At 40.1% G+C, this 26,673-nt stretch overlaps 1 protein-coding gene across 4 annotated transcripts in view; it reads left to right on the top strand.

Annotated features, from left to right (window-relative positions):
- Positions 1 to 26,673, top strand: part of MYLK (myosin light chain kinase) — a 223,507-nt gene that overhangs the window by 85,749 nt on the left and 111,085 nt on the right. For all 4 annotated transcript variants that reach the window (XM_075512682.1, XM_075512681.1, XM_075512680.1 and 1 more), the window contains 6 exons: positions 8,706 to 8,913; positions 10,723 to 10,771; positions 14,279 to 14,444; positions 17,856 to 18,021; positions 20,850 to 20,886; positions 22,815 to 23,389. In XM_075512682.1, coding sequence (XP_075368797.1) covers positions 8,706 to 8,913; positions 10,723 to 10,771; positions 14,279 to 14,444; positions 17,856 to 18,021; positions 20,850 to 20,886; positions 22,815 to 23,389 — 1,201 coding nt within the window. The remainder of the gene's footprint in view (positions 1 to 8,705; positions 8,914 to 10,722; positions 10,772 to 14,278; positions 14,445 to 17,855; positions 18,022 to 20,849; positions 20,887 to 22,814; positions 23,390 to 26,673) is intronic.

Below are 26,673 nucleotides of genomic sequence, written 5' to 3'. Positions count from 1 at the left end.
TTGAATTCCTATTTAGACAATTAGGAGTAGTGAGGTGCGCTAGTAGTTCACTAGACCCAGTTACATATGTTTCTTCTAGATTACCTAAGTAGCATGCATGTAATGCCAGCACTGGTTTATGACCTAAACTGAAAGCATGCTTCCAGCCAAGTGGAGCATTGCAGAGTTAATGAAGCAAGATCTAATAAGTTTTCATCAGAGTCAAAGAATTTTGTTTAAGATAAACTTTTGTCTTTTTGCTACAGAATTCTAGATTGTCAGTACGGGTCTCAGGGAGGGAATAAGCACAGAAACATGGCAGAAAGTTATTCTTCCATCTGATCAAATCATTCCACACTTTCTAGGATGAATGGACTTTTTGCCAAGCTCCTGCAGAAACCCTTGCACATTGCCAGGCAGCAAAGCGAAACTCTATGAAAGGGTCTCTCGTGAAAATTTAGAGAATCCTTTAACTCTTTACTTTCCCCTAGCTTCTGTCTCACCTGAATTCTGTAATTGTATCCTATGATCTACAGATTAGGTCCAGGATCCATAATCTGAACTTCGTCCATGTAGGTTTATGATATTGTGGGAGTTTTAGTGGGCTTTTGAAAATAAACTAAAGTATACGGGTTTTCATTCATATCCCCATAGTTGGGTACAGCAGTCAAAATGTGCCGGAAGCGCTCAGCACTCACTGTCATGTTTTAAGTCAGTGAAAACTACGCATTACACAGCATCTTCTGAAAGTGGACCACAGGTTTTTCCATAGCACTAGGAAGAGGTAAGCTTCATATGGCACACCAACAGTTGTATTGAAATAATAATTTTCAAGGAACAGCTTTTAGTAAATAGGAAGAAAGTGCTAAGTCTCTTTTTACCTTCTGGGTCTCCTTACCCTTGCATTGAATTCTATGAATGGGTCTCCTTACTCTTGCATTGAATTCTATGAATTCCATCTCCAGGTAATTCTTCCATATCTCTCGTCAGGGCAAACAGGACAATGACAGATCTTGCAGCCTTTCTATGTTAGTGCTATGGCATATGATCTTTCTACTCAAGACTAAAAGGATGTGAGATTTCTTTCACTCACGATGTTAACATCGGCAATATCAAGGAGTTCAATTTGGCAAAGGTTTTCTTTTCATTGCCACAAATTAGAATCAAGCAAAATATGTATGGTTTGAAACTTCTATAGGTGAAACCTTGAGAAGGAGCTCAATGTAATTATGCATGGTCTGAGATTGCCTAAGAACAGAATGCAGTGATTGCCAGGGATGGGTGCCTGAAGAATGAGTTGTAGTATTTGGTGGTGCTTTGCAGGTGTTTGATTCTACTTTCTACTTTTGATTCTTTTTTGATTGTTGCTGATTTTGGTTGGTTTTTTGTGGGTTTTTTGTTGGTGGTTTGTTTTTGTTTTTGTTTTTGTTTTTTTCAAGACAACGGTCTGTTTGAAGGTCTGTGTTGTCATTTTTCTCTCCCTGCTCCACACAATCTAGGAGAAGAAACAGATAATTGCACACATCAGTTGTGAAGACTTATGTCTTCAGAGTTGTGTTCCAGTTAGGGTCACGCCCATAGAACTAATTTATGAGGACTGTGTGCATGTGGAACTAGAAACCTAAACACCAGACATAGTGTACCAGAGTTCAGCACTTAAACGAAAACATACCCAAGGTTTACAGAAAGACCATTATTGTTTCTTGTACGTACACTAGGTAATGCTTTGAAGTGAGCTATGTTTAGTCCTAGTATGTATTCCATTTTCGCTTTAAATGAGGCAATTGTAGATTCTAGACTGCTCTGTAGAAGAGGTAGGTTATTTGCTTTGTTTGCAAGGTCATAGGTAAGTCTCCAAATATTTAACATTTTCATGTTTAACCTTGCCAGGCAAGTCCTCTGTTTCAGAAGCAAGCTTTTAAAATGGATAAACTATTCTTGAGATACGGTTTGTGTGTGTTTAAAGTCTCAGAAGGAGCTTAACAATGTATTATGTCCACTTTCCTTTATCAAGAACATCTGCTGTTCATTTGTTAAAGCAAACTGCAGGTTGAGCCTAACAGAAGCTTTGTTACAAGACTTGCACTGGCCAGAACCATGTTTCCCACCCACACTAACCAAAAAATTTAAATTAAAATAAAAATATACCCCCTATTGGGTGGGGTTTATTCACAATGTTCATGTTGTAGTCTCCACAGTTTTGTAGTACATTTTTCATAAGACTGACATTAAGAGTTCACATCGGTATGAACTATTACAACAAGAACTGGCTTTTTTTCTTCTTAGAGAGCACAGCTCTGTCCATATGGACAGAGCATGTGTTATGGTATATCCAGTTCTTAGCATCCTCTGCTAAGTTTGCTCTCAAGTACTTCATTCCCCTCGCAAGTCTTTTGATCAAGGTCCAGATCCAAAAACTCTTGGCTCTTGATTCAGGGAAGACAGAGGACACTGGCTAGAGTCTGATGACTATGGGAAACACCTCTTTTTTTGTAGGACCTAGGATGAGCCACATCCACAGAACAGCTGTTACTGTCTGAATTGAATCTCTTGGGGCTGCGTGAGAGCTTTCAACTGTAGGACCTTCAGATGAGCCCATCTAATACATAACTTGCAATAAAGTGAATAATATTCCATTTTTGCTGATACCTAGACATTGGAAGAAGAGGTACACTGTACAGTCTCTACCGCATTTCAAGTGTAAGTGCTATACATTGTTTTTTCCTGTCTCTTCACTTCTTTGCGTAGAATTACACTTACAAATTAGTCATGCTACTTAATCTCATTTCTTCTGCTGCTTTCTTGATACAGTCTGATGGATCAATATGCTAAGTTTTGCAAAAGGTGCAAGCAGTTTATGCCCTGCTAGTAATGAGTATCTGCTAGGCCAAGTCCCTTCTTTTTTTTGTGTCAGGCTTTTGTTTCCAGGCAGCAGAATAAAGGTCAAACTTTGTCAGATATTCTGAATGGTTTTCCACATCTCCCTTGATGTCTCTTCCTGGTGTGACTTCTAATGATCTGCCCAAAGCATACACTTCGGAGCTCAACAGTAACACCTGGCAACTATAACTGAGGCTATCCTCTTTTTGTCCCTTTGCAACTTCTGATCTCTGTGGCCTTTTCTGAGATGTAATTCCAAGAAATGACTGGTTTCTGGTTGAAGGTGGGCACGGAACAGAGGATAGGCTACAAACCCTTCTCAGAAAGTTACCTCACTCTCTGGCATTCCTTAATGTTAAGATAGGCAGGCAGCCAAATAAGCAAAACACCTGCTGTTCTTCTAAAGGAGGTCACTGCTGTCAGACATCATCTACCAACCCACTGGCCAATTTCTCTTAAAAGTCTGTTGCTTGTCCTATCCACTGTGGATGTGGGAAACAGTTTATTCTCTTCTGCTTTGCAGGTACCTTTATGCATTAGAAAACATTTCTCATTACTGCCATTCTTCTTGTAAGAAAGACTTGTTACCCAGGTCATGCAAACTGTTTTCATGTTGTTTTAATGCTTCCAGACACTACAGTCTAACTATAAATATTCTAGCTACACTACTAACCATCAGCATTTTTAATAAATTACTTCTCTGTGTTGCAATGAATGAGATACAGGCTAAGAGCATCACTTTTAATAGCCTCAAGGACTGCATATCCTTAAAAGTCTCAAGACAAGTGGAAAAGTCTATTTTTGCATAACTCTTTATCAGTGCACATGTTAATTAAAACAACAAAAACTTCCATACATTTTCGCTAAGAAGTATGTTCTGTATTTTTCTGTCTCAAATATAAATAGGCAGTTACGATACCAAGTTCTTCTCACTGAGAACCAGGTGTCAAAAAGCAGTGTCACTTAGCTGCACGAGTAGCAAACCTGCTTATTTTAGGATGTTAAATACTACCTACTATACCCTGTTATTCTTTAACAGCCTACAAAGGGGACAACCTTCCTCAAAAAGCAGCAAGGTATGCAAATAGGGTTGAAAGCTACGTTTTAAATAGCGTGTGAAGTATAAAAAGTTGAATGGAGAATATTTCTGTCTTTCAAAGGTAAATTCAAAATCAATTTTCTTTAGATGGATTGAACCACCCAAATACAACTGATTCTTTTATTCAATGATTGAATACTTTACATACATAGGTCTTAATTCTGGATTTTGTGGAATTAAAGGCAAAGGTAGTCTACAGAAATAGCAGCACAACTGAATGCGATGTGCTGAAAGAATCTGGATGTTTTAAAATTCTGACTTCATGGGAGAGAAGGATTGTCTCTTGAGAGGAACTTTAGCCATTAGGGGAATTCATATTGCAGCATATTAAATCATCTCTATGAGGGGAGTTATTTTGAATAGCAACTTCATAACTGTTGTATCATTGTCAGTCTTAGTACAACTTTTGATGTGTATATATGTCCATATATGATGTCATTTGGGGGGATTTTGCAAACCAAGACATCCTTTGATAGCTGTTTTCTTCCTGATCTCATTGCTTGTGTGTTGATGTGACACTGAGCAGCAACATGGGACATTTATCTAGTCCTTAACGTCAAGCACTAAACACCTCAGCCAGTATAATGAACGTAATGCTAGAATATGTCATGTAATGTTTGCCATCATTTCCAATAGTCTTAAGTTGTTACTGTCAAAGTGAGCAGCACCCAGTAATAGAACACACCCCATCAGTGTTTCACAGTTACTTACACTTTGGTTTATTGTCACTTATAGCTGACGCTTTTTGGGTGCTGTGTTTGTATTCATTGTTAACCTCACTGGAGCCAGCAACAGTTATTACAAAGTAGGATACGACTTTGAAGTTAAAAGCATGAGCCAAAAGAGTGCATCTCATTGCCCTAAACTGCTACTGCAACTGTGACGCATTTAAGTAGGCAAACTTATGGTTTTTTGAGATTGGTATATAAACAGCTCTTTTATGGAACATAGATATAGGTCAAGTTTTAGAAAATATTTCCATCGCTTTTGAACAAGAAAAAGGGTCACTGAATATATTTGGCATTGGTGGTCACTGAATGCCTTTAGGTTTGTGACAATGGGGACTAGTTTGTAGCAGCACATTTTTTAATAACACTATCCCTTAGTGTACAGGTTCAATAGATTTGTTGTATTTTTTCTCCTTATTTCTTTTCTTTGGGAACCTAGTGCCATCCCTTTTCAATAGCATTCCCCCAGACCTAGATGCGGAACTGAGTCTTAACTCTGGAAGCTTCACAGGCAACAGGTTCTGTCTCAGCTCTTTCCACTTGCTGTGTTGATGCATGGAGCAGAAGGCCTGTTTTACCTTAGCAGGCTTTTCCAGGAAGACTCTAGCAGTTGATGGGTCCAGACAAAAACTCAAAACTCATGTTTGTGCTAATACAACAGTTATTTGCTGCTTGCTGTCAATTTTCCACTTGTTAGTGTTGTAGAGCAGGTAAAGAAAAGCTGTAGCCTCACTGGGACTGGCAATACACACACAGGCCAAGCTGTAAATAAAGGTTATAGCCTTCTCTGCTGGGCATTAAATAAGCAGATAAATTTCTCTTTGCTGTGGATTTATTCAAGGCAGATGTTTTTAGTGAGCTCTGGAAAGGTTAGGGAGGAATATAAAACCTGCTGCAGTTCTGGAATTGATCCATTAGGATCAAAACCTAGTAACCAGTGATTCGTTTAAGGGTCCCTGACACTTTTATGGCAAGACTATGTATTTCAGAGAGGGCTGGCTCAGTTTGAAACACATTCCAAACCCAAACCTGAAATAAATCCTTGCAACAGAGCAATTCTGTAAACTTCTGCTTTCCCATCATTTCATTTTTGACAAAAAATGAAAGAAAAAAAATACAGAGTTTGGGAAGGGAATGACTCAACCTTTTGAAAATGACATGCTGATCGCCTGTGTTTGTAATTTTCTGTGTGGCATTTCCTCAGTGTAGAGGTGTGGATGAACAAAATAATACAGCTATAGCAAGCATAAATAAACACACATGGAAGAAATGGAAAAATAGTTAATGTAGGCTCAGCCATGTGATACCGGAAGGGCATGTATAATGGTCTGCCAGGGCTTGAGGGGTCAGGTAAAAATGGCCTTGTGTGGTCCAAGAGGGACTTAAGAATATGATAAAACAAAAAGAAAAATGGAAGGAAGGTGTTTCCCATTGCTTCAACTCCAGTTGTTCCCTGGGATAAGTGATGGAAGGTTTATGCTTGGGAGCTTTGAAGCTGGGTTGAACAGTATATAGAAGAAAACACCAGAAGGAATGATTGCGAACAGGAAAAAATAGTAAATATATTAGGTGATGTGTAATTGATGACTTGTATTCACAGACCAGAATCTCAGCAGCTGTAAACAGATGTGGCTAGACTAGTGTTAGTAAAGAGGTTGTGATGTAATGCACTGAAAAGGTGGTTCTTTCTTCACGCCAATTCAGTGCTACTCTGTCATTTTACTGTATTCTATTACTTGAAATAGCAGTTTCAAAGCCATTTTGCCTCAAATATTTCAAATTCAAGGAAATCTTAATATCCAGTGAAGCAAAAATGAGAGATAGAAACTCCATTCTAATATACTCTCTGGCTTTGGGCAAGTCACTTTATCTCTCTGTTGGTTTCTTAATCTAAAATGAAAAGATAGGTAGGAGGGCATTGACAAGTTAATAGTAAGAAACAGTTCTTTGGTACAAGTCACTTTCTGTACCAGTGAGCATGTTATCAATTAACAAGAGTTACACTACTGTAAAAATCTCATGTTGATGCTTCACAACTCCCTTTTTCTGAAAATGAGATGCACTGAGAAAGATATTCCTGGGATCCTGCCCTCTGAGTAAGCACTAAACCAACATGCTGGAGTAGTGTTAGGGGGCATGGTTGAGTGGGAGCTGCTGTTTTTCAGAAAGCGCAGGAAAGAAAAGGCACGGCCGTGAAGAGCTTTAGAAAGATCCTGTGGTATTTTTAAACAGCAATCGACTCCCCATTGTGCAGGATCCCACAACATATTCTTCATAGAATATGGCTCTTACTTAGGTAAAGATAGACTCAGAAAGAACTTGAGAAGTTTGTATCAGAAGTGGAAAGTTTCTCCAGCTTATTCAGCATATTCATGCTCTTGGCAAACATGAATGTCCTCTCTCTATATATATTGAGCAAGTAGTGCCAGGAAGAAGGGGTCACCACATCACTGGCAAAATTAATTTGTCTGAACTGATGCCCAAGGAATTAAAGGAAAGAGAAAAATTTCTGACAGCTGTAGGTTAAGCTCCAACAGATGAGAAACCCAGCTGGAGTGAGGTGGGGCTGGATTAAAAATGAAAGGTTTTGAAAGAAGAGAACCTAAGAATGGGTAAGGTTGGTTGGCTAAAGATTGTAATTTGGAAAGTAAGTGCTGTGCAGAAGAAAGCAGAGCTGAAATGCGGATTTCAAACTGAGAGGAGAATGCTGGGAGGAATTTGCACAAGCCACAACCAAGCCTTCTTCAAATCAAGACAGATCATCAATATTTTGCCCACCTGGAGGTTGAAGGGACTTCCTGCTCAGTTGCCAAGATTTGATAACATAGATCAAAATGCAACATTGCTCCTTTCCCAGTGAGCAAATGCAGCCACAACTATTACTCATCCCAGCTCATCTTGATCCACTCAGTTACTTCATGACATGTAGGCAAAAGATCAAAGAGTCAGAAGATGGAGAGCTAACATATCAGAGTGGGGAAACAGGAAAGAAGGGCGAAATATTGTAATCAGGAGTTGTTATGATGACTGGGGAAGTGTGCTAGCAGTTAACACATACTAAAGTGACCTTCAAAGAGGATGGCATCTCTCATAAAGCAGAGGAAGAACCTTTGCCTGAGGAGTTAATTCTTTGGCGGAAACTGTTGTATGTCTGCTTTTCCCATTTTTTTATGAAAGACAGACACAGATCCTCAGCAGGTTTCAACAGCTCAGTTGAAATCAATAACTCCATTCTCAGTTATACCAACTGAGAATCTGCCTGAAAATCTGAAGGTATCATTAATGCCATAGCAGGCAAGCATATATTAATATGGTTGCTATTTAATGAGCACAGGACTGGTTAATTTCATTGAAAGCTCTTGTTTGGGCTACCAGTAGACCACAAAGCTCTTTAAGTTGAGCAGTGTGTTTGTGTGAATATGTCTAGGTCTTTATAGTCCTCTTACCACCATAGCATGAGAATGACCCTTAACGACACTTTCTCAAATTGCAACTCCCTATCTTCTGCTTTTATTCAGACAAAATTTGGTATGTGTCTGCATTTCTTGGCTGTATATTGTCAGGAGCTACTGTATGTCAGCACATTTGAAAACTAAATGGGATTTACAATATAAGCCTATTGGCAACCATGATAGAAATTTTTGGTCTAGATACCTTGCAGCCTTGCATACTTAGAGGTATAGTAGACTACTGCCCTTGAGTCTCTGAACAATGGGGACCCAGGTGTCAGGATTCTTCGTTGGCACTGTCACTATGCTTCTGCAGGTAAACCATTCTAGTGGGAAACTTTTCTGTGTAGGTATCTATCTGCCTGGCTAGTCTTATGATTTTAACAGTTTGACTTACCCAAGAGTTTTTTCATTTCATTTTGTTCTGCCATTTGGCTTGCAAAGAGTATGTGTTTAACAGCTCCTGTGTCAAGAAATTTCCACTGCATTGCTAAATGTCCAACATTTCTTCCTAATTCCATCATCTGTTATGTTTGCCTTCTTTCTCCACTCTCTCTCACATCTTTCCAGGTCAGAGGCTACCCTGAGCCTCAGATCACGTGGTACAGAAATGGGCATCCTGTCCCAGAGGGAGACCATTATGTCGTGGACCGCAGCATTCGGGGCATATTCAGCTTGGTAATCAAAGGTGTACAGGAAAGCGATGGTGGCAAATACACCTGCGAGGCTGCAAATGATGGTGGGGTTCGTCAAGTGACCGTGGAACTGACAGTGGAAGGTAAGAGGATACTTATACTGTTGTTGCGATGATTATAGAGTTTAATTAAATGAACAAGCTGTGTTAAACTGTCTGGTTAAAATCACAACTGTACACACATGCTTTCTCACTGGTGCAAGAGCAAGATTCATTAATTGCATTTCACAGTTTAAGACATTTTGCAGGGAACTACATGTCTATAGCTAGATAAAGTGTGCGTTCAGTTTCAGATGTGTATGATGATGGCCAGGTAACAAAAGACCTAGCTTTAAAGACTTTGCTATAAACTTCATAATTTTCATGGAAGCCACCACTCGGGACAGAAACAAAGGCCTGGAAAGTTAGCATTTTCTCTCAGGCAGTAAAAACTGGTTGCTTCACAGCCTAGCAATGGGTTTCTGGAGTTCTCCACGCATGCTTCCATTTGCTAAGTTGAACGCCTGGTTGTAATTGCATGCTTAATGTCACACGGGAAACAGCCAAGATCAAACCCAGGAATTTTTAAGAAACCATCTGCATATTAGATAGTTGCAAACTGCCAAATTTAAAATGTAAAGAGTGACACAAAGCCAGGGAAGGATGGAAATCAATTGTACTCCTTCTCTCTTTGCAGTTTGGTCATGTCAGAGATCTGTTGAATACCAAAGCTCCTCAGGTCACAACTTCGTGTTGAATTCTTGAAGAAAAGCAAAAATCTGCAGCAGTCCTGAAATAATCAGCATTTGGATTTATCCAGAGTCAAAATCTCTATCAGATATCCTCAGAGTACATACTGAAATATGCATAGATCTGGCATGAGTGTTACTGCCTTCTGTTGTAAAAATTATGCAATTTTTTTTCCCTCTAGTTTTAAGTTGTGACAACTTTTATGAGTGACAATTTGCACGGAGGTGAAGGATTTTTTAAAGCTGTTTTTATCAGTTTTTCTGACCTGGCCTTTGCTGCAGTTTAAAACAAATTTCATGGCAGTACCCAATGTCTGAATTTCACAGAGTTTAAGAATTACATGGTCTTTACTCTAAAAATCCCTCTATGCATCAAGATAGCAAAGCACAGATTTTTTTCTGTTCTCAGCAAAGATGTCTATGCGGGGCTGACTTACTTGAAAAAATGAGTGACAGAAACACAATCTAGTCTTTCCATCTTGCATGGCTGTCCTATCTGACAGTAATGCAGATTCTTATAAGACCCTAGAAAAATTTTTTTCACAGTCATCAGAGCTGTTTGTTTCGTGCTGCCGCTCTGGATCTACCCCAGGTCAGTACCCTTTTTTAATGTGCCAGAGCGACCAGGAATGCTGTGTGCAGTAGATGGCGCTGAGCTTACACGACTTTGTACGCATCTCCCTGTTGCTCACATCAGCAAACATGTAACTGTTGTGCTTCAAAAAGAATCATTTTACAGAAAAGGTAGTCTGGGCTAGCACAAGGACTAAAAAACAAACCAAGTAAAGTAAAACCTCTTTCAGAGTCCAAACCCCTTTTTTTGCTATCTTAATTTGAATTAGTGCTGCACTGTAGAAATTAGATGCAGTGTTTCATTCACTTGTTTGAAAATACTTTTGCATGAATAATCTGCAGCGTTGTTACTACTGAGGCCAGGGGTTAGATGGTAACTATGCTAAAACTTGTTTTTGAAATTGCAGAGCCTAACTTTGGACTACAGATGACATAACCTTGTACTGCAGGTGCTGCATTCCTCCTTTATGTTTGAAACCGGGAGAAATGCATCTTTTACATAGTCTTCATACTGAATTACTGAATATATCTGTAATTCCCAGTGGTCTTGACAAAACTTCTGACTTCCTGTCTTTCTGTCCTATGCTTACAGGAAACTCCTTGAAGAAATACAGCCTGCCATCCAGTGCCAAAAGCCCTGGGTAAGAAGTCCACTGGCTTTGATACTGTTTCACAGACACCTAAATATGTTTTGGTAGGAAAATAAGTAAAATGTCTCTTTCTAGAGAATAACCACTTCTCCCCATTTTAAGTGCCTCTTGCATTTCGTCTTTAGCTCTGATTCACTTTGAGGGCCAGTCAAAAAGGGTTGGATTCTTGTCCAGTTCTCAGTAATTCCTCACTGGAAACGTATCCCCAAGGCTCCTTACCTGTGCAAGAATCAGAGGGAATGGAGGAAAGCAAAGCCTGGTGGTTAATGACTCAGTTCAGCATAGCCTTGCATTGGAATAGGGTAACTGCTTGGCATGATTTCTCACACTTGTGAGATGGGGATAGCAAGAGTGGCTGGGCTCTCAGAGGCAGGGCAGTGCCAGCTACAGCAACATCTGAAAACAAACACTTCGATATGTGTGAACTCAAATGCTCTAAGTCCAAATCTCCATTTATCCCAAGCAGAATAGCTACTATGAGAGCTGCTGTGTTAGTAAGACAGGAATTAATCTGGCTGAAAATGGAACATTCTGCTGGTATCTGCAATATTGCACCCTCCTCTGCTGCAATGTTGCATCCTCTTGTCTCTGCTCTCTGATATTCAGAAATCCTTCCCCACATCTTCCATGACCTGACAGTCTCCTTATAAAGCCAGAGCAAATACTCAAATACTCTTTTAAGAGTCATCAGTAAGAAATAAAAGCAACTGAAATCAGCATTCTCTCACATATAATTTAAGTATTTCCAAGCAACGCAGTGGGTAAACTGTAGTCCAGAAGTAAGAATTGTTCCAGTTTGGAGTAACTGTTAGCAAGAATGGGTTGATGGGGTGATCTATGCTGGCACACAGAAGAGCCTTCTTGCTGTCATGTACTTTCTGCACTTCAGTAAACATTTACAATTAAGGGAATTTAAAAGCCCCTGTTTTAAAAGCCCCAGGCCTAATTCTTCCAACAGCTGAATTCATTTCTTTATAAGTAGCCTGAATTTAAGCAGAATTATTTCTGATTTATATCCCTGGGACTGAGTCACCCTGGATGTAGACAAAAATACATGTTTCTGATTGCGTTAGTGATCAGAATACAGAGAGTTAAAACTGAAGATTTTGTCACTGATATGATATTGTTTATGTATGTTTTGAATTTTAAAATTAACTGAGGTTACAACAGTGAAAATAGTAAGTGAAACTGAGTGATCGGGAAGGCTTTTACATTATAATGTCTGTATCGCAAATGTGCTACAGAAATACGCACATGCTAAATAATCAAAGCAAGAAAGGACGGTCGAGGTTGCTGCTAGGTTTTGTTACACATTCAGACTTTCCAAAGCACTATCCTAATCAATTGCACTGCATGAAGTTAGAGTGATTGTCCTCATTTTTCATTCTCATGTGTTTTACTCCTATTGACTATTTATAATTTTATAGTATGGAAAGTTTGTCATATAAAGCAGGGTGGAGGGAAAAAGAAAAAACAAAACATTTCAGTTTGTGTATATCTGGGAAACAGCTATAAAGCTGCAGGCTGGCTAGTAGCTGTTTTTCTTTTAATGCTTTAGTATATGTGTATAGATATATAAATATGGAAACACCACCTAAAGATGGTCACTAAAAGACTTCTTTAATACACATTTATGCTCTTCTTTAGTGGTAGCATGAGGAAGATGACATTAAAAGCTATCAGATATTTGATTATACGATGAAGTGTTTTCCATTTTAGCATGTTACAGTCACCCTTCTCTCCCAAGACTTTTTGCTGGTCCTCTTGTCCATGTAAATCCTTTCATTATGGTATCATCTCTTACTTAGAAACCTCAAGCTGCCTATATGGCAACCATCATATCTTGGCAGCACCTTGGACTAAGGCGATGCGGTCTCTGTTAGTATCTGACACCTGGTAGAAATGGTGAGGTATTGACATATCTTACTTGCATGTGGTAAAAGGCCACCTGGAAAAGGCGGCCTTGAAAATGGTTCAGTTTGCTTGAAATTAAAGCTTGGGGGGGAAAAAAAAAAAATCACCATCTGCCATCTGCTAATGTGTGTCTTTGTTGTACCACAGCTTCAGAGCAAAAAGCGTGAGTGTTCCCTTTGACATTAACAGACCTGAAGTTGCACCTTTGTTTTTTCTTGCTATAAAACTGCTTGATGTTTTATGTTTTATGGCTGTGTAACTGAGGGTTTTGGACTGCAGTCACTGATGTCACTCTAGTTTCATTCCACATGTTGTTTCCCAGCTGTGCCATCCATGTAAGTAGAGCTGGGCATTTACACTTAACAGACATTCAGCCAGGATGGGTGTACTTTGGTTTTGTGCCCTTTTCACGTTTGCTTTGCAAACATCGTAGTGAATGAGATTCCAAACAGAAGCCGTCCCCAAATGAAAAATCTTTACGAGGACATGTCAGAAATGTTGCAAAAACAAGTTGCTGATTCATACATCAGAAACTACTGTGTCATTGCACTCAGTGTCAAAACAAATTACATTATAAAGAACTGTGAACAGTGAACAAGTATGCACAATAATCTATTAGGAGGAGTTGTGGTTTAACCCCAGCCAGCAGCTAAGCCCCACACAGCCGCTCGCTCACTCCCCCCGCTGGGATGGGGGAGAGAATCAGAAGGTTAAAAGTGAGAAAACTCATGGGTTAAGATAAAGACAGTTTAACAGGGAAAGCAAAAGCTGCGCACACAAGCAAAGCAAAACAAGGAATTCATTCGCTACTTCCCATGGGCAGGCAGGTGTTCAGCCATCTCCAGGAAAGCAGGGCTCCATCATGCGCAACGGTTACTTGGGAAGACAAACGCCATCACTCTGAACTTACCCCCCTTCCTTCTTCTTCCCCCAGCTTTATATGCTGAGCATGAGGTCATATGGTGTGGAAGAGCCCTTTGGCCAGTTGGGGTCAGCTGTCCCAGCCGTGTCCCCTCCCAGCTTCTTGTGCCCCCCAGCCTACTCACTGGTGGGTTGGGGTGAGGAGCAGAAAAGGCCTTGGCTCTGTGTAAGCACTGCTCAGCAATAATGAAAGCATCCTTGTGTTATCAACACTGTTTCCAGCACAAATCCAAAACATAGCCCCATAGTAGCTACTATGAAGAAAATTAACTCTATCCCAGCCAAAACCAGCACAGAAAGCAATTAAGAAACAGAAAATGGGAAAAACTAAAGGCATGCAGTGTTTCCTATCATTTGGTTTGCCCAGCTCTGCTTATAAGCAACTGAAATTGTCCCCAGGATTTGTTATGTGAATTATGTGTATGCTGGATGAGGGTGGGTAGCATCATACTATTCCATTGCATGAGGAGTCAAGAGCAGTCATCACCAGCATTTCCATTTCTTCCATTGGCCAAAAAAAATATTGTGTAACCACAATCTTGGTTACCACCAATTATATACCCTTGTTGGCAGAGCACTGGTCTAAAATGCTTCCTGAAGTGTGCTCTAGCCACAACAGCTTCCAGTTCTTCTGTAAAACCAGGATGTCAATTGTCTTTCCAGGGGAAGACTTACTGTTCCATCTGTGGAGCACCGGCCAAGCATCTGGGGAGAGAGTCCACCCAAGTTTGCTACAAAACCCAATAGGGTTGTTGTGCGTGAAGGCCAAACAGGCAAATTCTCATGTAAAATAACAGGACGACCTCAGCCTCAAGTAACTTGGTTTAAGGTATGATTTCTGCCAAAATTAATGTTTTCTTTCTCTTTTGAATTTTTGTGACTTGAAAGGATGAAATGCACTTGCCACTGCAAATTATCATGGTGAGAATTTACATACAAGGAGAGCCATATTCTTCCTCATTTGTATGCTGAATAAACTCACAAAAGATAATAGTATTCCTTCTCAGTATAAACTGCACTCTTATCTGTCTCATTGTTGAAAATATTTGTAGAAAAAAAATCATCTGAAAGCACCAAACAAGATCCAGGTTCCATTATAAAAATAGCGAGTATAGGACATACTTACCCGAAGACCTTACTGACTAGATAAGAGAAATAGACAAAGGATGGGAAATGTGAATATTATCATCATCTCTGTTTTATAGAGAAGGTCTACAGGGATTTAATGCTTTGACTGTGGTTACAGAGGAGTCTTTGACAGCTGTGAAAATTACAGCTGGATTTCCCAAGTTCCATGTCAGTGTCTCAGTCATAAACTGCCTTTTCTGTATCACTCACATTGGGTTTTACCTGTACATTAGAATGAAGATGATGTTTGCAACAAAACGAAATTGAATTGAAAAGAAAATTAAGTGTTTAGGAATTGACAGATATGACTGGGGTTTGGCATGCACGATTGTTTTTTGCAAATTAAAAAAAAAGAAATCCAAGGCAGATGAACAACAGTTCAACTGCTTCCATCTGACCTCTGCTAAAACAGTGGTAGCAGAAAAGTGTGTGACATAAAATAAAGGAGACCTGAGCTGTCAACTTCAGATCTGCATTAAAATTGGGAATTGTGAGTATCTGTTATTTACAAAAAACCTTTATAAATGAGCAATATTTAAAATTCATTAGACTATTAAAAAAGCATTGAAGACTTAAGTCCTAGTGCCCCCTTTGGGCATACACAAGATATCCAACCACTTTTTTTGGTTAGTAAGGAGAGAGCTTCCAGGTGATATTTAAATATTACACTGATTAGGCCATTTTTACTGAAACTATTAGTATTTTAGAGAATTACAATTACTTTCTTTAATTTGGAAGAGCAAATATATGACTGCTCTCTTGGCATCCTGCTCCCCTTCAGCCTTCAACAGACAGTTGCCTTATGTAAAGTAAAAAAATGAAAAAGTTTTTCTCAGAGCTTTTATTTTCTTCTGGTGTCTCCAGGTTTTCCGGGGGCGGGGGGGGAAGAAACCACAAAAAAACCCAGAAAACTGCTAGTAGAGCAGGGAAACGCTTCCAAGTCGTTGTCTGCTTTATTCCAGACTTATCCTTGTTGTCTGTAACACAAGAATGCCAGGGTACATCCCAGAAAACAAGCAGCCTCTTGCTGTGGAAGCACTCACTAAGGCATCTCCCTCACTTGGCGGCTCCATCTAGAATCTGCTGCTCCTCCAGCTGCCGTCAGTTCTTTTGGGCCTGCTGGCTCTCTAGGCAGCCTGCGATGCAGCTGCTCCACAGCAGCCTGCTTCCAGTCCCGCCAGACTCGCTCAGGTTTTCCAGCCATGCAACTCGGTGCAAAACAGGATTTGTCATTCAGTTCTCTTTGTTCAGGGCTACATGGTAAACAGCAAGTAGGGACTAGCAATCCAGCAGCTTGGATCTACACTTTGGTACTTCTTCATACATGTTTTTGCAGTTTGTTAGAGGTTATATTATATATTTTGCTATTGATTGTCAGCTTCTATAATGTGTTATTTTATAATCTGGCATTCATTGTCTGATCAAATGAATGAAGTATGCAAAGTTCTTGTTATTAGCAGCTCCATGAGTTCTGTTCATGTTTATGTCCCTAAAAAACATATTTCAACACTTGCAGGTCTGCATATATTATTCTGTAAAACACCACAGGTGTGTTGTTAAGAGTTTCAGTAGTCATACCGTTGCTGGCCTGCAGACACCCAGTCCACTCTCTTGAATTTATCCTTAATCCATTGCTTTTGGTTAAATTGGTTTTCTTTAGGCTTTCATAATATTATTTTAGCACCTATTTTGAGCACCATGAAGCTGTCTTTCAATTATTCATATGCTCTGTAAAGTGCAAATGTGCTGTTGCTCTTTATCAGAATTTTATTGGCAGGTTGTTGCTGTGAAGCATGTTTTTGCATCCCTATTCATAAGGCATGGATTAACAAGTAATCATGCATGTGCTTTGGCTAGCTGCAAACAAGCTCAGGCCTGCAATGCTTCTGGTCATATCAGGATGGTGCTGCAGGGTCCTGCTGAGTGGTAGGTATTTCAGCTCTGCCTCAGCGTCATAGAAATGAACTTACATGGCTGCTGGACCACATCTGGTTAGTGCAGAGCCAACACATGACCACCTTCCATACAGCATGGAAGCTTGATAAACAATTAAAATTGCACTTTTGAGAACCAATGAATAAGCTTTTGTGTAAATGTCTTACTCCGCTTATTGTTTTCTTTCCCCTTTTCTTACTTGTTAAGTTGCAAAGACAGAAGCTTCTACTCTGTCACCACCAAACCCCTGATGTGAACTAGCTTTTTTTATTGAAATAGGACTTACAGCACCCAGATAGCAGTAAGTTGATAGAGACTTCAGGAATGACAGTGTGAAAACACTATAGGGTTTCCCAAATGTTTACTGACCAAAGCCCTACAAATGGTAGATTTGTACCCTTTCCCTTCCTAAACTTAGGATAGGAAAAGCTGTGGTGCCTGATAGCAAGGGACTCCTCTTTAATGGCTGGTGCTGAAGCAGAAGCACTGATTTGTTCACAAATGAGGTGTTGGTCAATTATTTCATAGAATTTAAAGGCAAAAATTGTCGATCTGATAATCTAATTTATGTAACAGAGAGCATAGAACTACATGCATTTCTTCCTGCCTCAAAGCCATACCTTTTGATTTAACTCCAGTGTAGCACTGCGAAGAAGCTGTGTTGCAGCAATGCCTCTCTTAAGGTATGCCTAGTGCCTTCTGCCACCCCCACCTGACCACTGATGTGGTCCGCTTCTGCAGAATTTTTTCCAGTTCCTGAAGCGATACAGCATAAAAGAGCTATTGAGGGATAGAGAACTACTCCCCAGCTTGGAATTTTTTGCTTAAAAGTGTGATGTTTGACTTCCTGGAACAAACATGAACAGAAAACTGCTTTGAGCCCACATACAGTGAAAAGAAGTTTTTCTAAGAATATGGATATAGTAAATAATGAAAAGCCAAAACCAGACTGAAATGAGTGGGTGGCAAAACGCAGGGAAAAACAGCCTCCTGCAGATATGAATTATAGAACTTTTGGACGCAGTTTTTTGTTTATACCGTTTGAGTATTATTCATAGGAGGAATTTGGCTAAAAGACAGGAGAAAGGCATTTTGACCTGATGTTTACCAAAAAATTTCTTGCATCCCTTCCCTTACCAATAGCTAGCTGTCTCATGGTGTCTTGTGATATTTGCAGGGTGATATTCAGTTGCAGCAAAATGAGCGTTTCAACATGTTTGAGAAAACAGGCATCCAGTTCTTGGAAATCCAAAATGCTCAGCTTGCTGATTCAGGAATTTACACATGCACAGTGGTAAACAGCGCTGGGAAGGCATCTGTGTCTGCAGAGCTCACCGTTCAAGGTACAGCAAAGAGTTTACAGGAGAGAGCACAAGTGAACCACAGACATTCCTTTAAAATATCTTCAGTTGTGTTCTCAGTATAAGCATTCACTTTTTCCCATTATCTTCCTCTCTCTTTATTAAATGATACTGTGATAGCTTGGAGCATGCTACAGCTGAAAACATTGTGTTGGTTCAATGGGAAAAAGGCTATCCAAATGCTTTGTAACAACTCTCTTTAAAACCAACTTTTCACTTTTACTGTGATTTTGACCTCCATAGGTTTTGAACATAGTCTTTAATTTCAGCGAATGGAAACCTTGCACTTGTCATTATAATCGGTAATTAATTTTGTATTTGTTGAGTACCAACACTAGATGCACATTTATACCAGCTCCCTTTTGGGAAACAAAATTGTATCTATATTTGTAGAACCAGGAAAGTAAAGTAAAGGAGCATAACTCTAAACTGTAAGAGAGAAAAAACAGCTTGATGAGATTCAGCCTTCTCAACTCGCAACCCTGCCTTATTTCACTGCTCTTAAAGGAAATAAATGTCCTTGTATAAATAATTTAGGATGTTCTATTCCATATATGCATTACCATATACAGTTCATTTTGCAATTTGATGCTTCTTAGGGTGCCCTTTGCATCAGCCTCAAAATCATACAGCCTTCAGCAACCACACTAAAGAGGAATTTCATCAGTCATTGGGTAAGCAGTCACTGGACCCAATTAAAGAATTAAATCAACAGCTGCTGGCTTCAGCTGCAGTCATAAGATCAGTGGGCTACATACGCACCCAGCAGTGAATTTTTTGATGCAAGATTTTTAGGTTCACATCAGTGCTGTCACTCTGTAAGATATCAAGAATATAGATAACAAGAGGATTGACATTTAGGATCCTCAGAACCACAGCTAGCCTTTGCCACTTAAAGCTGTACTTTTGATCGGTAAGTTCCAATCTGATGAAGCCATTGTAGAAGGAGGTTCTACAGGTTGCCTATTCAACTGATGTTTTATAGAAAGAGCCATTTTGTTCAATAAGCCTTTTTTTTAAACATGAAACTTAATCCTTACTTGCTCTCTCTTAAGTGGTGAGCTTTCTGTTGTGTAATAGGTACATCTGCCTTGAGAGATGATGCGGAACTGGGGTCACAAAGTCAGTTGTGGTATGTGTTTGCTTCAGATGCTGACCACATCTCTGAATAATGCTAGCATTCTTTCTTGGATTAGTACAGGTCAGTAAAAAGGGCACTCTCTTGCAATGTACTTGACTAATCAGATGATTCCACTTACCTAACCACAATATATAATACCTAATTCTTTCATTATCGATTAAATCAGGTCGTAGGAGTTGCTGCAAGATGCTAGCAGACTATCAAGTGGCTCAGAATTACTACATTTTCTTTTAAATCCATGCAATCTTATATATAGATAATCTTGTTCCAAGAGCTATATTTTTTTCCCCAAGTTCCCATAGTGGAGAGGGAGGGGGGAAATGTTCTTTTAATTGACAGGGCTGCAGGGCATTTTCTTGTCTGCAAGCAATAGTTATTCAGCTTCCTCTTCTGCATTCATCCAGTCTCTTTTCAGCTTTAATTTTTATGTGAAGAATTTCTGTTACTGTTTATTGACAGGTTTATTGTAGTGAGGTCAATGGGCTATTTCCCTCTCTCACTGCAACTTTTGTGTGTGTATAAGTAGATTCTTTTGGTCACTCTGAATGGTGCGGCAAGTCCAAGCATTTAGATGTGGATTTTTGCTTGCAAAACACAGTGGAAATCAGGGTATCATCCATCACATGTTTTTGTCTTTTCCCTGAGGCAGAGATTCTGAAAGCATTTTATGGAGTATTTGTTGATGACTTGCAAAATTCATTATCTTGCAAATTCATTATTACATGTCTGTCTACTGTAGTCTCTAGTCTCACAGCTGACAACAACATAGATGCAACTTTGATCTGACCAGGAGAAAACAAGCTGCATCCTGTAGTGTTAACTAGGGAAAAATGGAGGGCTGTGGTTGGTACTTGATCCAGAGTGGTATTTCTCTCCTCCCAACTATTTATTATCTCATGCTGCCCCCAAGAGAAACAAATACTCCAAGGTTTGGCAGAATGCATGGAGGATTACATACATATGAACTAAAAGACTGACTATGGGCAAATATGTGCTCAGTTATATCAGTGCAGCTGATGAGGTACCTTGGCAAATTGATATAGCTCAGCCATGTTCCCAGATTTCCAGGTGGTGTTGCAAAGTGAAGAAATGTGATACATTAGCTTTTGTGTTATTCATGTTAAACACAATAATACTTGCTACACAGCAAATGAGTTGGTAAAAGTTTACACGGGGGCTCAGGTTTTGGGAGTCTTTACTACTGTTAATTTGTTTTTGTGTTTTAGCCAGAGGACAGCTGCAGTTTCACTGTGGGCATGCTCAGGAGTAGTACTGATGGTCTGTCTTTCTCCACTTCTACAAGCTCTGGGGAGTTGCCATAAGATTTGATGAGCTGCCTCCCAGTTGGAATATCTTCCTTCCATCTCTCCCCTAACAAGGAGCCTTTGAGGCTCACAGAACCCTTAGTTCTCAAGGGACTTGAGAACTTAGTTGACCCAGCAATGTCTCAAAATGGACCAAGACCTCTTTCTTTGTGTTTCAGCTCAGCAGCTTGATGTTGTCTATATAAAATTTCAGGTGTGGTGATAGTTAATCTTGACTTCAATGGATTGAAAATGTGAAGAGTGAAGGTTCTTAAGTATATTCTTTGCTTAAAATCTTTCAAATTTATGGAATTGTGTACAGTATTGTATGCATAAGTTACCTGGTTTTTCTTTTTTTATTTCAGGTCCAGATAAGACTGACACATATGCTCAGCCACCATGGTATGTTTTTACTTGAGTACTTTCTCAGAATATTTAATTGCAGTGCACTAGTTTTGACATTTACTGCATGAGCCTTCCTCACAAAGTGATAAATCCTTTTGGGTCAGTGTGTATTTGGAAGTTAGAAAATGTTTACTTGGAATGAGATTCTCTCTTACTGCCAAATTCAGCTGTCCTGGTAGACTCCTATGAAATAGTTGGTGGAACTGGTGGCAACACTATGAAGTACAGAGTTCTGGTCTGGTTTAGGAAAGCAACATTTAGATGGCTTTCTGCTCACTGTTCCCATGTAGCCAAAGAGTTATATCATCTGAACAAAAACTATGTGAGGAGAAATTATACTCTGTACCAATTGGTCAAACTTCCTTTTTGGAGTCAAAAACCTGCATGCATCTTGTCAGTACTGTGCTGGTTCTTCTTTGCTGTCATAAGCAAAATGTGGTATGGCCATGGTCTTTGCTGTTGTCCGAAAATACATACAAAAGTATGGGTAAAGTAACAAGAAACAAAAAAGTTCATATTTTAGGGCTTTATCAAGACTTTTGAAGTTAAATGACTATAATTAAAAAAAAAAAAAATTGTAGAATGGCTTTTCTTCATGAATAGGAAATGCGGGAATGAAATGCTCTAAGCTGACTGTGTAAGACACTTCCATGAAGGCCAGTTGCTTTACAGTCTTCAGGGTGTTTATCTGCTCTCACATGCCCTGGATGGGATTTCAAAATGGCATGTTTACATTGTCCTAACTCCATGTCCACTGCAAAGTGGATCTGAAAATGCTGTGCTACCCTGTTTTTCAGGTCTGTGTGATTTTTAGGAACATACTTTAAAATGAGTTCAGTGTAAATGAAACTGTGCAGCTCTACAGCTGGAACTTCCCATGCACTAGGTTCTCCAGAGCAGTTTATCTCCAGAACCTCTTCCATCATTTATTCACAAAAAAAAAGAGATATTTGGGAAAATGTAAAAATCTTACAGTTGTAACTGCAAATCTTATAGGCATTATTTCTCTAGTACATTTAACTCTGGCTGAAGAAAGTACCGCAATAAATATCCTGAGTCTCCCTGAGAGCATAAGTCAATGAAGTCAATGGCAGTAAGTATAGCAAAACAGAGCTGGGCTAGAAATTACTTCCCGTATTTCAAATGTGTTCAATTCTGCCTTGGAATAATACTTTGGAAGTGTGGGACACGGACACAGTGCTTTACAGGCAATAGCTTAGTGGTCAGGGCAGTCAACTTCAGTGAAGGAAGCTTAGATTCAAGTCCCCAGTTAGTCAGCTACTCTTGTGCCCCCAAAGTACTGAGCAGCAGATCCGTCATAATTCTGAGAAACTTCCTAATAAAACCATAGCTGATATTGTTACATCCAGTCAATTGATTTTTTTTTTGACAACATCCCCTCTCCCTCCCCTAGACTTTAGTCGTTTCCTGATCGGTCCTCTTTTGAAGTCATCTAAATCACAAGACACCATAATTAGAAATAGTAAATTCACTGCACAATTTACATTTTCATTTCCCTTTAGGGAAATATTTTATGTGGCATTTTGAGCTATAATTATATGTGGCCTCAATTTATTAAAGCATGAAGTAGTGTTACATCATGGTCATTCTAGGGTCTCACGTAATTGCTCTCTATCTAAAGCAGTGTATGCAAGGTTAGTGTCTGACTCACAAAATATGTTAGAACCTGAGCAGTGGATTTGTATCCAGAAACTCCTCAGCTGAGACAGTGTTTGAGCACTGATCACATTTTATGAAGCTTTTCACTACACCTCTTTCATCCATGTTCTTAATCTGTGTGAAGGAAACTAAAGGCTAATTAGTTCACCTTCTTGCTAAGGGCTTGTACATTTATATCATTGCTGATAATAATAATTAGTCTTTATACAGTGTCATATATCTGTAAACTTATCATTTTCCTTCAGCATACCATCAAAACCAACAACACTTGCTGTTAAAGCCGTTGAAAATTCAGAATTCAAACAGGCAACTAGCAATGGGATTGCTAAAGACCTGAAATCCAGCAGCACTGAACTCATGGTTGAAACCAAAGACAGGGTGTCAGCAAAGAAAGACACCTTTTACATCGCCAGAGAAGCCAAAGACAGTAAGCAGGGACAGCATGAAGAAGCCAATGCAGTGTCTCTTCAAGAACCTAAAGAAGGAAAAAAGGGATCTCAGGTCTTGCAGAAAACTTCAAGCACCATCACACTACAAGCTGTCAAACTGCAGCCAGAACCAAAGGCAGAACCCCAGGCCACTTTCGCCAGACAGGGTGAAGACAGGAAAAGGGCTGTGCAGCCCCTGATGTCAGCTCAACAAATCCCATCTCTGACAGGGCAAGTCAGTCCAAGGAGCAGAGAAGCAGAAAACAGATCTGGAGCCCGGAAGGCTGTAATGGAGGAGAAGAGGGAGCCTCTGGGAATTCCCCCTCAGTTTGAGAGCCGTCCACAGAGCCTGGAAGCATCAGAAGGCCAGGAGATTAAATTCAAGAGCAAAGGTAAAGGGATGAAAGTTATCAGAGCCCTGGCGTTAGACAGGTTCCCCTTCTGTGTGTGGAAGCGGGGAAGCAATTCCATCTTCATTGCAAGTTGCCCTCCTCCTAAAGCATTTTGGAAACAGATGCAGAATCTCATGCTGTTTCCACAATACTCTTCTCAATGAAATTTTCAAGTTATTCCATACCGTAGTGTCCATCCCTTCTCTCATCTGGGGTTTCCCTAGATGTAATCAATGCCGCTCTTTCTAGGAGGTAGTTGTAGGGCCTCTTATATGAGGGTGCAAGAGAGAATGGATGGTACACTTTCCAGAACTGTAATTAGTTATATTGCCCTTGAGCGAAAAAAAAAGATCAGATAAGAAACTACAAACAGGCACTGCATTTCCCTTGTGGCATCTACTTTTACCCCTCATTTACCCCAGCACTGGTCAACCCAGTGCTGATCTGAGTGTTTCCTAACAGCTGAAATGACAAAGTCAGAATTAAAAGGAAAGTTTAGAGTTTGCTCTGCAGAGTTTGACCGGGTTTTAACCTCTCAGAAGAGTAATGAGAGCTGCATTTTGCTGAATCCAGGGAGTAGATTTGGAACACTTCTTTTTTTATTACAATTTTAGTAGAAAATAATTTTGAAGTGTTTTTCTGATATTTTTTTAAAATAACAGTTGCACTTTAAAGTGTTCCCACAAGTGAGAGAATTGTTTTTTTGTGTCTCTGGAGGGAAAAAAAAATTACAACAAAACCATGGTAATTTATTTTATTTCTCGATAGTTCTTGCCCCATTGTTGTGGTTTAACTCCAGTTGGCAACTAAGCACCACACGGCCGCTCGCTTACCCTCCACCCCCAGCCCCCCGATGGGATGGGGGAGAGAATCAGAGGGAAAAAAAAAGTAAAACCCATGGGCTGAGATAAAGACAGTTTAATAGGACAGCAAAGGAAGAGAAAATAATAATAATGATAAAAGAGTATACAAAACAAGTGATGCACAATGCAATTGCTCACCACCCACTGACTGATGCCCAGCCCATCCCCAAGCAGCAATCGCTGCTCCCCAGCCAACTCCCCCCAGCTTATATACTGAGCATGACGGCATATGGTATGGAACAGCCCTTTGGGCAGTTTGGCTGTGCCCCCTCCCAGCTTCTTGTGCACCTGGCAGAGCAGGGGAAGCTGAAAAGTCCTTGACCAGTGTAAGCACTGCCCAGCAACAACTAAAATATCAGTGTGTTATCAACATTATTCTCATCCTATACCAGCTACTAGGGAGAAAATTAACTCTATCCCAACCGAAACCAGGACACCCATGAGTAAAGAATACCATTTATATCACAAGCCCAGAGAGTAAGGAGGGGAGAAAATATTCCAAAGATCCTGGCACTTTTTGAATTGTTTATTTTTCAGGTGTGTTAGTACTAAGAACATGGATTGCTTTCCATCAGAGCATCTCAAAAACTTTGCAAGGTTCAACTAATTCATGATCCTGTTTGGTAGGGAAATGTAGTCCCTATTGTAGAGAAACCAAGGAGATCATTCAGTTCTTATTAAAGCCAGTGAATGCCTTTTCATTTGGCTTTGGACCTAAAGCACAAACTCTTATATGCAAAGGCAAGGTGTCTGTGGGGAAGTTACAGTGGAATGTCCCTAGTGCACTTTAATAAGGAATCTGAGAAACTCTCTTTCCTGAGAATCCTCTCCGCAAAGGGTGAGCAGGGTTGCTTTCACAGGCTCCTCTGCTTCCAGGTTGCAATGGACAATGGAAATACTATTACACCCTTAAGGAGGCTTCTACCTGCCAGGCTGTCAGCTAAGCGTGCTTCTGGGTCTGTATGGTTACTACAAAGCATCTGTAGATTCCAATGTGCTTTTTCTCTGCTGAGGAGGAAAGAGAATCTTTTCAGAATAATAACTTCTAGTTTCTAGTGGAGAGAATTCACAGAAAAAGGACATTTCCTGCTTTCCAATGTATGCAATGGACATTCCATTTTTTGCCCCGTTTGTGGGTGTAATAGTAAGCCCCCTTCCAAATTTTTTATGGATTTGGAGCTAGATTTAGGGACTGCTTCTCCCCCCCACCCCCCCAAAAAAAAGAAGGAATTTTTTGTTTTCCTATTTCTACTCACTTGTGTCAGGTAGGGTCCTGCTTCTAGCTAAGGGTTCCTCTTCTTGATAAGTCACTCCCCTATCCTTGGATGTTCTCTGTTCAGAAGGGTTTCCTGCAGTATATCATGTGTCTTTGTTGCAGATATTCCTGCCATCTTTTACTGTCTGTACCTTCTTCCCGGGCTGAGCACTCTTGCTATAATGAAATGGGTAGAGCTGGGAAGGAATATCAGCAAGGGGGAAGCTGCAGAGGGCCTTGTTTGCTGAAAATAGGTGAAGGATGGGGTGGGTGACCTTTTCTGGCATTCTTTCCTAACCTCTCCTCTTTGCTCATCATAGCAACTGCCCCAAGAAGCCCAGACCTCCCTCAGCACTACTAGGAGCCAAATCTGGTTTTCTAGAGCTCTGACACAGGCAAAGCAGGCAGTGAAGCCACAGCTGTTTTGCTTCTGCTCCCTGAAAGTTCACTGTCCTAGGAAGCTGCCTGCTTTGCCTACACCTGGACCCTAGTCTGGGAAAAAAATACCCAGAATCACAGAATGTTTGAGGTTGGAAGGGACCTCTGGAGGTTATCTGGTTCAACACCCCTGCTCATGCAGCGTCACCTAAAGCAGGTTGTCCAGGACTATGTTGAGGTGGCTTTTGAATATCTCCAGGGAGGGAGACTCCACAACTTCTCTGGGCAACCTGTGCCAGTGCTTAGTAACCCTCACTGTAAAAAAGTGTTTATGTTCAGATAGAACCTCCTCTGTTTCAGTTTGTGCTCATTGCCTCTGGTCCTATCACTGGACACCACTGAAAAGAGCCTGGCTCTGTCTTCTTTACACCCTCCCTTCATATATTTATATACATTGATGAGATCCCCCTTTAGCCTTCTCTTCTCCAGGCTAAACGGTCCCAGAATAAACAACCTCAGTGGTAGGTACCGTGGATTGCAAGGTACTGCTGGGTGCTCAGAGAAATGGATTTAGCAGGGTAGGAAGGAACGGTGAGAAATTTCTTTCTTTCTCCTCTGGTATCTCATTGCATTTGTTTTGTCTGTGACTTTTAGATGAATAATTTTCAGATAGAAGTACTTGGGGTTTTTCAAGTTACCAAATATTTGTTATTTTAAAAGATGGACTGGCCACGAGCTTTTGGAAGATCAGAAATATCAAACCATCTTTTTGAAGATAGTTTTGTGTA

This window comes from Mycteria americana, chromosome 9 (genome assembly GCF_035582795.1).
Source record: "Mycteria americana isolate JAX WOST 10 ecotype Jacksonville Zoo and Gardens chromosome 9, USCA_MyAme_1.0, whole genome shotgun sequence".
NCBI classification, from domain to species: Eukaryota; Metazoa; Chordata; class Aves; order Ciconiiformes; family Ciconiidae; genus Mycteria; species Mycteria americana.
The sequence above is the reverse complement of the archived record's forward strand: the minus strand, read 5'-3'. Positions and strand labels throughout refer to the sequence as shown.